Raw genomic sequence first — 14628 nt, 5'->3', positions numbered from 1 at the left:
TTTCCACACTGATCCACCACTCGAAAAGGGAGACGACTAAAGTAGACCTCTCTGCTACGGAGGCGGATCCATCTAGCAGTGGTGATCGGGACAGGGGAGCTCGCAAGCCTCGGCGTTACATCACTCCAGGGGACAGTCGCATGTCGGAGAGGTTCAGGACTCAGCCCATCACCTCTGCAGAGCGTTTGGAGTCTGACAGGTATAGCAGTGCAGGCTCTCTGTGGTGATCGGCAGGAGCATTAGCATAATAGAGGTTGTTGATGTTTCTAAAAAGAGGCTCAAGACTTGCTTTTATTTGATTTTATGGATTTCCTTTATTCCTTTCAATCAAACTTTTTATCATATTTCATTTTTGTTCTATACCATTTTAGTTATATGTTTTAACTACATGCATTTGATCTATTTTGTCCATTTTATACCTTTTTATCTTATTTTACTGCTTTAGTCTTTCAGTTTTTAGCTCCAGTGTTTCCTCATGGGGGCCCACCACGCTGGGAGCTGCTTTTGGTCCACTGACGGGGGTGCTGTCCTGTGGAGTACTCTGGCCCGGGTGGCTGGAGGGCTCTGCACCTTGATGTGGGGCCTCTTTTCTGCCGGGGTCAGGGCGCTCCCTGTAGTCGTGGGCTGGGAGCCCTCTCAGTGTGGTCGGCCCCCATGGGTGGCTTTTTCCTTGTCTTGGGTCTCGCATGAAAAATTCCATAGAAATAAAATTTGATTTAATTTGATTTGAATAACGAGCGGTTCCTCAACATAAAAATAGAAATATTGTCTATATGCTGACGCTTCATTTATATTCATGTTTCCTACAGGTCTCGTCTAAGCCCTTCACAATTACAGGATGCTGAGGGTAAGTGCTTGATATTTTCTTAATATTTCTCAAAAATTAAAGACATCCAGGTGATGTTTCCCCAAAGTTTATAGCTTCAGTGTGTAGCATTTATGGCACATAAGCAATGATATTATTTAAAGCTTTGTGTTCATTAGTGCAGAAAAGTGTAAAATCAAGAAAACCTCTGCTTCTGTTCCCTTCTTTGACACTTTGCCATGTTGCACTGCTGTGTCGCTACAGAAGCCCAGAAGGGACAAAACAAACACTGGTTTCAGAGCAACCTTTCATGTTTTTTCACAACCACCATAGTTTTCCGACTCTGTTAGAAGGGGAGGATGTTTAGTTGGTCACAGTTTGCAATTAATGCTACAAAATGTCTCTACATCTTACACACTGGACCAAAAGGAAGGAAAGTATGTTTATAAGTTAATCGTCTCTTTTCTTTAGCAGATGAAGAAAAGTTGGATGAGAGAGCCAAGATGAGTGTGGCTGCAAAGAGATCTCTTTTCAGGGTAAACTTCCTGCTTTATATATTCCACAGATGATTAATACAGTATACTTCTAAATGCTAATAGTTTCCCCCCAAAAATCTCCAAAAGTAAAGCGAGAGCTTTGGGTTTACAGCAGTGGTGTAATTTACATTTAAATAGGTGTTTTTGTTTTTATTTTACATCACTTTTTATTATTTGGAGTGGTACACACACATACACTAATGGAAGTGATGAAAAATACTAAGCAAGTGCCTTGAGATGACATCTGTTGTGATTTGGTGCTATATAAATAAAACTGAAATAAAGTGAACTGACAATCAGTAACTGAAACCTGGTGTGAAACAAGGGCAGGGAGCAAAATTCAACAGTATATACAAGGAGCTTAGATCTGCAAAAAATAAAACTGGAAGTAAAGCCAACTGAGTTGCAAAGGCAAAACTAAACTAAATGCAAAATTTGAAAAGAAACATAGTCAAATAAACAGGGAACATTCTGGGATACACAATATCTAAAAGATAAAAATAAAAAATAAAAAAAATAAACCTGAACACAAACTACAAATAAGCAAAAAAGTAACAATAAAATCCAACAATGGCAAACACTGATCTTTTCCTGTGGCGTCATTCCAGGAGCTGGAGAGGTCATCAGACGGAAGCGTTCCCAAACCCCGCTCCCGAAACGCTGCTGTAGAAAGACGTCTGAGAAGAGTTCAGGACCGCGCTCACACTCAACCTGTCACCAACAGAGAGGTGGTCAATGTCTCAAGGTAGATCCGATGTTTTGCTTTTCTAGCTGTAGTTTGCATGGAGCAATCAGAAGATAGCAATACTTCCTTTTCTGCTATTTTCTTCTCTTCTTTGTTTCTCTTTTACATTTGTCTTTAGTATTATATCTCTGCCAGATCTTCATGCACACTTATCAAATTCCACACTTGTCTTTTCCCCATTCCTCCACTTTAGCATCTTTATTTTTCTTATTCTTGAATTGTGTAAATTTGAAACTTTTTTTTCTTTTTATTCCTTCTTTTATCCACTTCCCAGTGATCCTGCCACATCGTCACAACCTGTGGGCGTCCACATTAATGCAAATCAAGCCAGCACTAGCGTGACGAGCATCAGGTGGGCTGGGTTGCCTTGTTATGCGAGCATGTGTCGCTAACATACACGAATATATGTACATTTATTTGTGCGTGTTGTCCCCTGTATGTGGTTTTTATGTCTTGCACACTATAAAACCATTCAAGATTTAAGCAAACATAAGATTGTCCTCTATGAGCTTCGAGAATATAAAATATTATAAGTAGAAAACAATTATAGTATTGAATCTACCTTGTAATTTCTTAAAAACCCAAAGGGATAAATGATCCACGATGAATTCATTAGGATAATTCATACACTGGATCTTTTGCTCTAAAGTTGCAATTATTATGAAAGAAAGCTGCAGTATGACAGCTACAGTTATGTGGAAAGTCTTGAGCCCCCTTCATATTTAGGTTATAATCAGCCAGACTTCTTTTAAAGCTGTTTTTAAAAAGTTTTCTTTGGACATTTTCTGTTTTTCTCTCATTATCAGTCCAGCACTTGGACCTGAGAAATCTTTTTTAGAAGTATATAAATTTTTGTTTTATTTTGATTTGCTTTTCAATCAACTTCACACGACTCATTTAAGCGTGAGAAACGATCCTAACTCAAATGATTAGCCAGTGTTACATCTACAAATAGCAAATAACTTGGCAAAGAACCAAGTGATGTCCTTAAGAAAGAGGAAAAAATCCAGCAAAGACCTGACACAGGAGCTGAGAGATGCATCTGGACCTTCAGCTGATCCATCTGCTGTTGGCCCAAGCCTCATCAGAAATGGGCTCCATGGAAGGGTGGCTGTCAGGAAGCCGTTCTTAAGGAAGGGAAACAGGGAGAAAAGGCTGAGCTGTGCCAAAGGACACAAGAAGTGGACTGAAAATCAGTGGCAGCAGGTCTGATGGAGGGATGAATCCTCCCCAGAGCCCAGAGCTCAACATTACTGAAGCAGTGTGGGGTCATGTTGGCAGAGAACGGAACAAAAGGCAGCCCACATCCAAAGAAGAGCTTTGGAATGTCCTTCAAGAAGCCTGGAGAACTATTCCTGAAGACTCCTTAAAGAAAGGACAGGAAGCTCGTCTAAGAGGGTTCAGGCTGTGCAGACGAATAAAGGTGTTCATAAAAAATATTGACTTTCAAGCTTGTCAGAATAGTACCAACTCTGCCTTCAACACTTTATTTCCTTTATGTTTGTATGTTTCAGTAAATCGCTACACTCATTTCCTCTTTTCTTGCCACTATATGAAGAAGTGGAGCTCAAGACTTATCAATGAACTGTACACTACTGTTCTTCGTAGGCTTCAAATGAAAATGCATCAGCTTTTTTTGTTTGTCTGCTTTTTAAGCAGATCAACCAGCTGGAATCCATTACCTTAGCCACTTTGACAAGAACTTCCTCTATTTCCCTTTACGAATTCATTTAGTGGTGTTTTGTGTCGTAAACCTTCAACTCCCTCTTCTGGTTGTAAGACCAATGTGCTCACCTTGCAGTGTTATCACTGCCCCCTTAATATGCTGCTTCTCAGGTGTGTGGACCTTATAGGGAAAGGAAGCCGCCGTTTATGCCATAACTCATTCAGTTTGCAGTTTCCTTTTGCAGTGTTTCCCACATGCAGGTCATGACTGTCAGTACAGTTGGTTACATATCTAATCAAAAGGTCAGAGGTTGAGCCAGTTAAAGCTCCCTGCGTGTCTGGGTTCATATGACCTGCAGTTTGTTTACCATGTTTTACTCAGCACACTGCAGGGAGATTGCTCTAACTCCTGCAATCATTCAAGTGCATTACATGATTATCTGGCATGTGTGTGCTGATCTACTTATGCCTCTGTTGCCTTGTGTGTCATCTGACACAGTTGTCACGGAAAGGTGTTTGCGAGCATGCTCATTTTGTTTTTTCGGAGAAGCTCTTATTATATATCAAACCTCTAAGACTTAAGTAGTTTAGATAGTTACATTTATAGCAGTCTTATCCTTTATCACATCTTAGATACCCCAAATTTTAACTCTGTGTTTCTAAAATTTCAAGTTCCTGCCTTCAAACTTGTATAAGTTTTTATTCTAAACTAAAGACGGGCATCCATTAACTACCCCGTGATGTTCCCCTGTCACAGCATTCAGGCCTCCTCTCAGCCAAGCTCAGTTGTCCAGGAACAGGAAACGAACCAGAACCAAAAGGCAGGTCAAGCTGCCGGTGCTGGAGGAGAGGTAGATGACCAGGAGCCTGTCCCAGCGGAGCCCGACCTTTCGTCGCTCAGTCTGACTGAGAAGATGGCCCTGTTCAACCGCCATGCCAAGCCTACAGCCAAACCTGCTGAGGGGGCTCGCGGGGACACTCGCCAGCGCAGAGCAAACGCCCGCTTTCAGACCCAACCCATCACCCAGGAAGAGGTGGAGCAGGTACAATGGATTCCCCTCATGTAATATTTATTGTAAAGAAAATGACTGCAGAGCAATAAACATTGAAGGAAATCACGTACTGCTCTGGATTATCAAACTTTTCTACTACATTTCTTACGTTTATGAGCAGAAATAAACCTGATGTTTAGTTCACAGCATCATACTAGAAAACCTCAACACTAGTTTTGTAAAAAAAAAGACTAAAGACCTTCATCCTGAGGGTGTCGCTGTTGTCTTTACTCTCTGGTTATTCACACATGCCAAATAGAGGGGGATCAGCATCACATCACTGTGTGCTTACATACAACAAGCCGCCATCATGGAACCTGCTGAGAGACGACAGCGTTGTTGGTTAGAGGATGGCCTTTACACGATCTGTATCCCATGTCAGCTAAAAGGAGAATAAACTTTGACCTCCTAGGCAGCCTCTGTCCTTTCAGACATGACAGCGATGCACAGCATAGGCTTATTGGTCCTGGCTTAATAGTCATATGTGAAAAGGCAGAATGGCAGGAAGAGAGGATGGGAGAGGCACAGGTGGGAAAACCTTTCAGGTGTCCAGCATACTTTTTGTAATCAAATATTCCTTTTTGCAATTTTTCTCCTCTTTGCTACCCATGAACCTGTACAAGCCGAACTGCTCAAATAGAATTTAAGAATTTAAGTAAATATGTTCCATCGGACAGAATTATTTTGAAGATTAGTCTGTTAAAGTTTTCTGATCTGACTGTGGGGAAACCACACTTTATTGATGCTGAAACGTTGTATCATGCAGAATGTAGTATAAATGAATTTGAAATTGACAGCTTAACATCTCTCTTTACTTCTTAAACAGCCCTGGGTATCGCATACACTGACTTCTGTGGATATTTGGTTGCACATCATCATATTTCCCGTGTTTTTTTAAATTAATTTCACATTTGACAGAATGAGGAAAGGTTGCAGTTTTCGTGTTTAATGCAATGCCCTCTAGATGTCACAAATAAGCAACAATACATGTTACAAGCCACAATCAGACCAGTGTTTCTTTTATCATGAAACTAGACTTTTTACAAAGAATACTTTTTGTCATTTTGCTGAATTTAGTTGCTTGATGATGTAATTGTTTTTTATTTACTCTGTCAAACATCAAACGATGAGTCTTTCTTTAATGCCATGTTTTGAGGTAATATTACCATTAAAGATAAGAAATAGATATGTCCTAACCCTAACTGGGTGTCAGAAGCTTTGTATTTCTTTGCCTCTAAGTCTTGACCATAACTGGTGTCCACACAGGAAGCTGAGCCACCAGTAACCTCTGCAGCGTGTAACGGAGACTTAGAGGCCAGTCAGGGAGAACACGTAAGACTGAGCTGCCCACATGGAGCTTACAGCTGGTTGCATTGAACTGTGCCGCTCTTTATCGATCATATTGGTCCTGTTAGTGACTCGTGTTTGTGTCTTGATATGGTCGCGCTTTTTAAGGCTGTGCTTGATTTTGGTCATAGCGAAATTTCAAGTGTTATACGCTGCATGTAATGAAAACTTGAGGGCACCTTGTTTGTTTTCTGGGGCTTCTTGTTGTTTGTAGCTGCTTCTGTGACATGCTTGTTTGTTGCATGGGTTATTCAAATGCAAGCTTTGAGTTAGTTTCTTTAGGCTAACTGAAGAAACTAACAAAACTATTTGTCTGGGGAATGAGTACATGGATAGATCTGCCATTGATAGAAATTGTGCACAGAACTGTGTGATGATCCAGTCCTTAAACTGCAGCCAAAATCAGGTTTTGGTGCTCATGTGTGGACCTTTAGTAACTTACAGAAGGCTGCATATTTTAAAAAGAGCAAAAGAGCAAATCATAAAAGCTCTGTTAGAGCAGTTGGAGGGTGAAATGGATGACACATTGTACATTGATATAGACACCAGTAGTGATACAGCTTTAATAACCTCGTTTGGTCTTTATATCAGTTTATATCAGTAAGATTTTTTTTTTTTAATGATTTAATCTTTACAGCTCATATTTAGATGAATAATGTCGAACTGAATGTGGTTTGCAGACCACAAATATTAAGAATTTCTATTTGTTTATTGTCTGAAATCACCAAAAAACATTTTTATTGACACTTTATCAATACAGTTGTATTTATTTTGTGATTTTCAGTACCATCCAGCTTTAATTTGGTTCATCCAGCTCTTGTTGTACAGTTCAGTTAGACGCTGATGTGTCTGATTATTCTCCCCCTTTCTGGTCCTCACCACATACTGTACCTTGTATAACATCCACACAGCCCCCTAATAATCTCTGACTTCCCCACTCCTGTCAATCCATCCTTCAGCTCCTCTGTTGTCATTTTGTCCATCCCAACTTTCTTACGTGACTTCTGCTGTTCTTGCAGCTTAAAAATGGAGGCGAGATCAAACTGGAGCCGCTGTCGGCCTCCCTGATTCGATCGGTGGCAGCCGTCACTTCCCAAGCTTCTGTCACCACAGTAACCATGACGCCAGGCAGAAGTGCCGACAGCAATGATGATGGTTTCCATCTAGGGAAGTCCTCTGCCATTCCCTACATCCCTGCCCAACAACAGGCTTCCAGCAGCTCGGACATCCACCAGGAGAGGGCGCAGAGATATTTCTCCATGACCCAGAGTGAGGACCCAGGGCACCCCGAGCCTGAGCTCAACACCTCCCCTCTTGTCATTGAGAGTGAAGAGAGAGTGGGGGCCACTCCTGCTCCCGCCTCCTCTGCTGATCACAGGCAGCAGGGGGAGGCAGTGGCGGAGGGTTGGAGAGAGCAACAAGAGGAGGAGGTTGGGGGGAGACAGCAGGGAGGAGCCAGAGAAGACAGGCAAGCCGGCAGCATCCAGGGTAAGCCGTACTCCTCCGACAGGGACGGAGAGGACAGGCTGCAGCATCCTCATCACTCTGCCGAGTCCACTTTGTGGCGGAGCGAGGCAGAGCCACTGCCCAGCTGGAGAGCAGCAGACAGAGACTCCCAGGAGGGTAGGGAGAGGGAAGAGGGAGGAGGAAGAGGAAAAGGAGGCCACCTGAGAGAGGCTGCAGCACTTCACAGTTCCTCCACACAGGAGAAGGAAAAAAGCGGTGGAAGGAGCCAGGGAGGCACCTCAGGTAGGAGGCGTCTCTGACTTTGACAGAATTGAGATGGAGATGGATGGGAGGGAGAAAAAAGATTCAAATAGCTTGGGCGAGAGAAAAGGAAATGAGAAGTGACAAAAAGGGAGAAAAAGAAATGCTCCGTGAGGGGATTGTTCTCATTATCGTCATTGTCTCAGGCAGCGTGCTCCCACGCATGATTGCCTTCTTCCGGCTGCACACACACACGTCCCAGCTGGGAGTGTTTGATTTGGCAGATACGGAGAGAGACGTCTGAGGCTGCATCTAATTAGCATATTTTTCCATTAATTTACCTCGTGGATCTCTTTGTCTGGAAAGAGGAAGCCCTTGTCTGACATGCTGTTTGATGCTAACATCACCAGAGATTTTTAGTTGGAACCGTGTCCCCTCTTTGTCATGGCACAGAAAGGGGCTGTGGTCCCTTTTGCACCACATTACGCTTCTGGGTGAGCTGTGCACATACTACTGTAAAATGGGCCTGACCTGTTTTCATGTGCTAATGAAGAGTGTGTGCAGGGGTGGCCTTTTCCCATCCAGTCACACAAACAGTGTAGGGAGAGATGAAAGCACCCCGGAGTGAAGAACTGTTGTCTTTCATTTAAATAAAGCAGGTAGAGGACAAGTAGAACACAATGGAAGCCTTGTCTGCAGGCTGCAGTTACTCCTGCATGAGTCAGGCTTCACTAAAGTGTCCATTATACCATATTATCATGAGGCTAGAAAAAGATTTATTGACTTTAACTAATTCTCCTGCGATACCATGAGCCTAACAGCACTTACACCAACCTTAACAGAGAAAAGACCTAAGTCTTGATTATAGATATCTAACAAAAAACTACATGTGATTCACCCCAAACTGGCATTTATTCCATTAAATACCACTCTGCAGGCAGCCTTTTATCTCCACATCATAGTTCAGCAAGCTCTTTACATTTGTATACGCGTTTTAGGAATGACTGCTGGATACTTCAATGGCCTTTAGATTAGACAGTAAATACACAAAAACAGCACAAAACAACAAATCTCAAAGAAACACATACACACAAGAAAAAGTGTTTCACAAAATCCAGCAACAAAACAGAAATCAATGTTTAAAGGGACGCAGAATTTTATAAAACAGATCATTTAACTCAACAAAACTGTACATTTTGGAAAAAAATGAAACTTTCACCACATAAAACAAATTAAACGGAAACATTTCAGGAAGCACAGCAGGGCAACACAAAACTCATGCAACATTTCAGAAACAGTGTTTAAAAGAAATACAATAACTTGTTACATTGCCCAACATTTCCCAAAACAACTACATTTGGAAACAGAAGGAAACATGAAACATGACATGCACAGTAACAAAACGCCTTTCAGAAACAGGTTTTTTTGGGAATACGTAAATAAAACAGAATGAAACGTTTAAAAAAACACTCTAAACTCAGGGAAAAAACTGAAAAAACAATTATCCACAACATTTCAGACTGCAAAAAAACTACAAAAAGGAACACAAATGAAGACAACAATGCTTTAATCAAACTAAGTTGTGAAAATTGTGGCAGACAAAACAAATAAGACTATCAAATATAGTGTTTCAGAGCTGTTTTTTTTCCGTTTGATTCATTCAAAGATTCTACTCCAGTGAACAGAGACCTTTCTGATAAACTGGCATCCTGCTGCACATTGTTAGAAAACCGACTTCAGAGACAAACAATTCGGTTCGAAGAATAAAGAGAGTTACATGAATAGTGTAAGTGAGTTAAACTTTATAATCTCAGATGGGGCATCCGTGGGTGCACTAGCCAACTAACATCATGTACACTTATGCTACATCGGTGACTCTTATAAGACAGTCTTTACCTTTGAGATGGACCTCATATCTCATGATGTGTTAATCATATTGACCTAATTTTAGACACTGCAAATGCATGACTGTGGTGTCTTCTCTTTCAGACTTTCTGGATAATTCGGTACCGCTGAGGCCGCTGATAGCTAAAGTGTCATCCAGGACAGTGTCTCACGTTTCAAGCAGCAAGCGGCAGCAAAACGTTACTCATCCTCCTCAGACACTTCCTAAACCCGTGTCATACATCCAGCCTCAATCACACTCCCAGCCCCCACCAACCTATCCCAAACCTTTCACTCACTCTCCACAAACCCAGCCCAAACCTCAGGGATTCATCCAGCCCCTCCCTAAGCCTTACCTACAAACAGCCCCCCAGCCTCCACCCAAACCCCAGGTGCCTCCTCAGACACCCCCCAAACCACAGTCCTTCCCCCAGACACTGGTGAAGTCCAAGTCGCTGCCTCTGGATCACAGCGAGGACTTCAGCAGGCACAGCGCCCACTCTGGAGATCTGCTGTCCCCCACAGAGTCTGGAGAGCAACTATCCGACGAGATGTCCGCCAAACAGATGTCCATCAGAGAGAGGTGAGAGATGGTTACTCTGACGCTACTTTACCTGTTAGAAATCTCCATTATTTCTATGTATATATATTTTTTTTTCTCTATGTGGCACACCGAGCAGAAGAAAATATGTGGATGATAAGTTTGTGTGCTTGGAAGTGAAAGAACATCATTATAAAAAAAATAGGGCTGGGCAACGATTAAAATTTTTAATCTAATTAATCACATGATTTCCCTGATTAATCACAATTAATCGGATTTGTACGCAAAATCCACAAATGAATCCAAAAGTAGTGTATAGCTTTTAGCATTTAGTTTTATTTTAAATGTGCTGCCATGTGAATGAAAGTGCCATAACATTTGTTGTGCAAACACAGTTTTAACATCAGCATCTTTCTGTAGTTTTTATGTAGAAGCCTCGCTCCACTGTCTGTTTCCTTGAATGACTTGCTGCTATCAGTTGTGTGTTTTGCCTTTAAGTGATATTTTAGACTGGAACTACTACGCTGAGAAGACAATTCAACTTGGCAGTGTTTACAGATGACTTTGGTTCTGTCGACTCCGCCGTCTGGAAGAACTTTAACATGAAAATGGCCGAGTAAAAGTTCCGTACCCTTCTCCATGTTTGGTGGATCCGCCGATTACTTTCTTTTACAAAATAAAAGCCTGTGAGCAACAGACGTTTACAATAATAAAATAAATAATAAAACCTGCGTTAATGCGCAATAAAATATTTATCGGTGTTAGATAATTAACGAGTTAACGCGATAATAACGAGTTAACTCGCCCATCCCTTAAAAAAAAAGTTGCCATTATGACAGGGTTTCTGCAGACAAGCTGGTTTTGCATGCAGTTTGAATTTGCACATTAAAAACTGCTGGATGAAAACACCCAAAATCTATTAAAAAATCTTGAAATGTTGCAAAAGAGTCTGTAAAGAGAAACTAAACAAGTGGTGAGCCAAGTGTGTCTTTGTAATGAGCAAGGAGCCAATGAGGAAATGTAGCACTTTTGAATAAGAGGAGCCATAATGAAAGGCCTGAATGGGATGGAGTAGGAAGTGGAACGACAAAAGAGAGTCTGGACCGAAGGGGGGGAAGGCATGAATGTTCCCAGATCTACAGCAAACCTACAAAAATATGTAAAAATAAATCCATTCATTTACTCTGAAAGGCCCTAGCATTATTTAGCCTTGATTTTGTTCTCAAAGCCAGGATCCAGTCCAAGCTTGGCTCTTTACGAGGTGAAATCTAAGATTCCTTCGAAGATCACACACTGACACAGATTTTTGCAAGCCAAGTCATAAATTTCCCGTGTTTGACAGAATCAGGTAGAAGTCTCTGGTTGTCCTTTCTTGTATTACATGGGTGTATCTTTGGAGTTGAGAGAGATTTTATTTTTAGCATCATTGTGTTTTTTCTGGAAGCAGCAGAGAGCTGTGCGGACTGACGATATCCTCTGAGATTTAGCAGACTTCTCACAATGCCCTCATTTCTGCCCTGTCCACACTCACACAGCGGAGAAGATGACATACTTTCTGTTGCCCCTCGTCCTTCCGTGATCAGCGCTCCTCCTGCCCTCTTTATTGACTATCCAAGTTTGCTGGCAGCAGGGCAGAAATCTCTGACTTGGCTTTTCACACTGGAAGGACTCACTTTTTCATGTTTTCCGTGTGGCCTTGATGGAGATGATGTAAATACTAATACAAGCTGTATTTAATAGAAAACAAACAAAGGCATTTAAACAATAAAAACAAATCATGGCGGCCAGGCCTTCTCTGCAGGGTCTGTTCATACAGGCACTTCCCAAACCCAGAGATGAGCCCTAACGATTTGAAAGGTTACAGAGCCTGGAAAAGCAGAAAGCAGGACATGATGCAAATGGTACACTGCGAAAAATGGCTGTGCTTTGTTTCCAGCTCGTCGGGAATGGCAGATGATGCCCCCGCAGGACTGCTTTTGTTGAGCAGGCGTAAAGATATTAGTACGAGGCAGTAACCTGCTAGCGTTAAATGTTCTGGAAGATTAACTGCAGCATTCAGACAATAACCGGGATTTCACTGCCACTTTTGATTGGCATTTCAAAGGTGTGAATAAGAAAAGTGAATAGAAATGGAAAAAAAAAATTGAAAAGAGAAGCAAAAAATGTTCACGAAGGAACAAAATCGTTTGAGGTGGTTTTTGCCTGTTTGAAAGAAGGGTGTGTGGAGACATCTTCACTCATATCTAACCTGGGAAATATTAAAATGAAGTGCCTCACCAGAGCCTGGAAATTATAAACTCATGTGACTGAACAGCGTCTTTTCATATGTGACACACATCCCAGCTTTTCCAAGAGATTAAAGCAATACCTGAAGAAGATCTCTAGCAATTTTCCTCTTGTGGATGTCCACTACAGTTCTTGTTTTTTCCCCTCAAAGTTTGTTTCCTTTGGAGGATCCCAAGGCTCAGCCTAGGAGATAGAGAATCAGGGGGAAGCTTTGAGGAGAGTTGCTACTCCTGCACATAGAAAAGAGGCAGCTGAGGTGGTTTGGGCATCTGATTAGGATGCCTCCTGGTTGTTTACTTCTGGAGGTTTTTCGGGAACAAGCGACTGGGAGGAGGCCCCAGAACATGCTGGAGGGATTGCATATCATCTAGGGATTTATCTCTGGGTTAGGGTTAGGGGTTCATCAGCCTGTTAGTCTGAATCAAGCATGCTAATCAAGCCTGTTAAAAATGATCCTCTGTCGTATGTCAGAGTGGCGCTGCTGAAGAAGAGTGGTGAGGAAGACTGGAGGAATAGGATCAACAAGAAACAAGAGGTGGTTAAAGTGGCGTCCACTGAGCAGCAGGCTCAGCAATGGGAGACAGAGCAGACTGGCCAAAAGGAGGTTAGTCACGTTTTTCATCACCGAAGTTCAGAAATATTTTCATTACTTTGTCACACATTGGTGGTGTTCTTCTGTTTGTTTTCCCTCCATCGTCTTCAAGTCATAACCTAAAAGAAAATGCTTCTTTTTCCTTTTCTTTGTACCTGGAGTCCTTCAGTTACAGATTAATATTTTATAATATTAACTCGTTCTTTTACTTCGCCACATCATTTTTTAGTTTAATACAGTTTTTAGAGGTTTAATACATTTTACCCAAGTTTGGTAAATATGAGCGTAATGTGCCTTTTTGTTAAACGTATGAGGTATAATTGGTGGGTGGTTGTTTCTTCATTCTTTCATACAGACTGTTGTGTTTGCACAGTCATTCCAATGTTAACTATTTCATGTGTGTTCATGAATGTGGCTGATAGGTCTTAATGGATTAAACATATATATATACATATACATATATATATATATATATATATATATGTATATATATATATATATATGTGTATGTGTCATGATATATATATGTGTCATGATATATATCATGACCCAGTAACTTTCCAAGAGATATATACCAATGTCTCTTGGAAAGTTGGTGGGTCATGATTTATATGAATAATACCCAAATCAGTTCAACTCAAGTCTGGCCCAGCTTGAATAAAAATGTGCCAGTTATTTTGATAGTCTCCTTATACAGTTAACTTGCTACATCTGTGTTTTGATGTTACTGAGGGATTCATTTGAAAAATAAATGCTTTTATTTCCCAATCATGTCACACTTTTGGCTCTCCTCGTTAGTCAGAGTAAAGGAAAGTGCCATGCATTGTGACCATGCCAGCTCCTGTCCTTGACTCTTGTATAATTTAGTACTCCTGTCATTTCATTCTTTTTATACATCCGCCATTTGAGCCCTAGTGGTCCAGATTAGCTACGTCCAACCCCCATAGACAGAAACAGAAAATCATCCGTGGCAGTCTGAGTGAATAATCAGCAGTGTTGGATGTTACTTCCAGAAATGAAAACTTTAAAAGCTTATGTGACTAAAGGAAACCTCTCCTACATGTATCTCATAGATTTTAAACAACAACTCAAATGAAACATTTAGGCTTTAAGAGCCTGTCATCTCAAGATTTAGGCTCTTTAAAGGATTTCTCTCCTTTAGCTTACCCAGGTCACATTAGTATTCTGTGGGGTGAAACTGCCTGCTTAAACCCTTGATGGTAATCCTCCAGGCTGTCTCACCCCTAAATCCGTTAGAAACAATGACTGTTACCCCCTCCCTCCGTCTGAGCACTTCCCCTGTGTTTAACCCCTCAGGAGGAGGGGGTGGTCGTTCAAGACTACTCTGCTGTGCCTGCGTCTGAACAGCTGTGGGTAAGACCTGTTGGCAGCCACACACCAGCCCTGCGCCAAACAGCTTGGTGTGGGATCTTTGTTGTCCAGTCACAGTTGCCGTTGAATGTTGTGT

General features: G+C 41.5%; 1 protein-coding gene across 10 annotated transcripts in view; it reads left to right on the top strand.

Moving 5' to 3' along the window:
- The window catches only part of svilb (supervillin b), a 46925-nt gene that overhangs the window by 15882 nt on the left and 16415 nt on the right, over positions 1-14628 (top strand). For 7 of the 10 annotated variants that reach the window (XM_075482788.1, XM_075482782.1, XM_075482785.1 and 4 more), the window contains 11 exons: positions 29-199; positions 810-847; positions 1277-1341; positions 1950-2086; positions 2361-2438; positions 4509-4794; positions 6070-6135; positions 7170-7899; positions 9847-10324; positions 13040-13172; positions 14478-14534. In XM_075482788.1, coding sequence (XP_075338903.1) covers positions 29-199; positions 810-847; positions 1277-1341; positions 1950-2086; positions 2361-2438; positions 4509-4794; positions 6070-6135; positions 7170-7899; positions 9847-10324; positions 13040-13172; positions 14478-14534 — 2239 coding nt within the window. The remainder of the gene's footprint in view (positions 1-28; positions 200-809; positions 848-1276; positions 1342-1949; positions 2087-2360; positions 2439-4508; positions 4795-6069; positions 6136-7169; positions 7900-9846; positions 10325-13039; positions 13173-14477; positions 14535-14628) is intronic. The other 3 variants (XM_075482781.1, XM_075482787.1, XM_075482783.1) reach the window with 2 other exon arrangements.

The sequence above is a fragment of the Odontesthes bonariensis genome, chromosome 14 (assembly GCF_027942865.1).
Source record: "Odontesthes bonariensis isolate fOdoBon6 chromosome 14, fOdoBon6.hap1, whole genome shotgun sequence".
NCBI classification, from domain to species: domain Eukaryota; kingdom Metazoa; phylum Chordata; class Actinopteri; order Atheriniformes; family Atherinopsidae; genus Odontesthes; species Odontesthes bonariensis.
The sequence above is the reverse complement of the archived record's forward strand: the minus strand, read 5'-3'. Positions and strand labels throughout refer to the sequence as shown.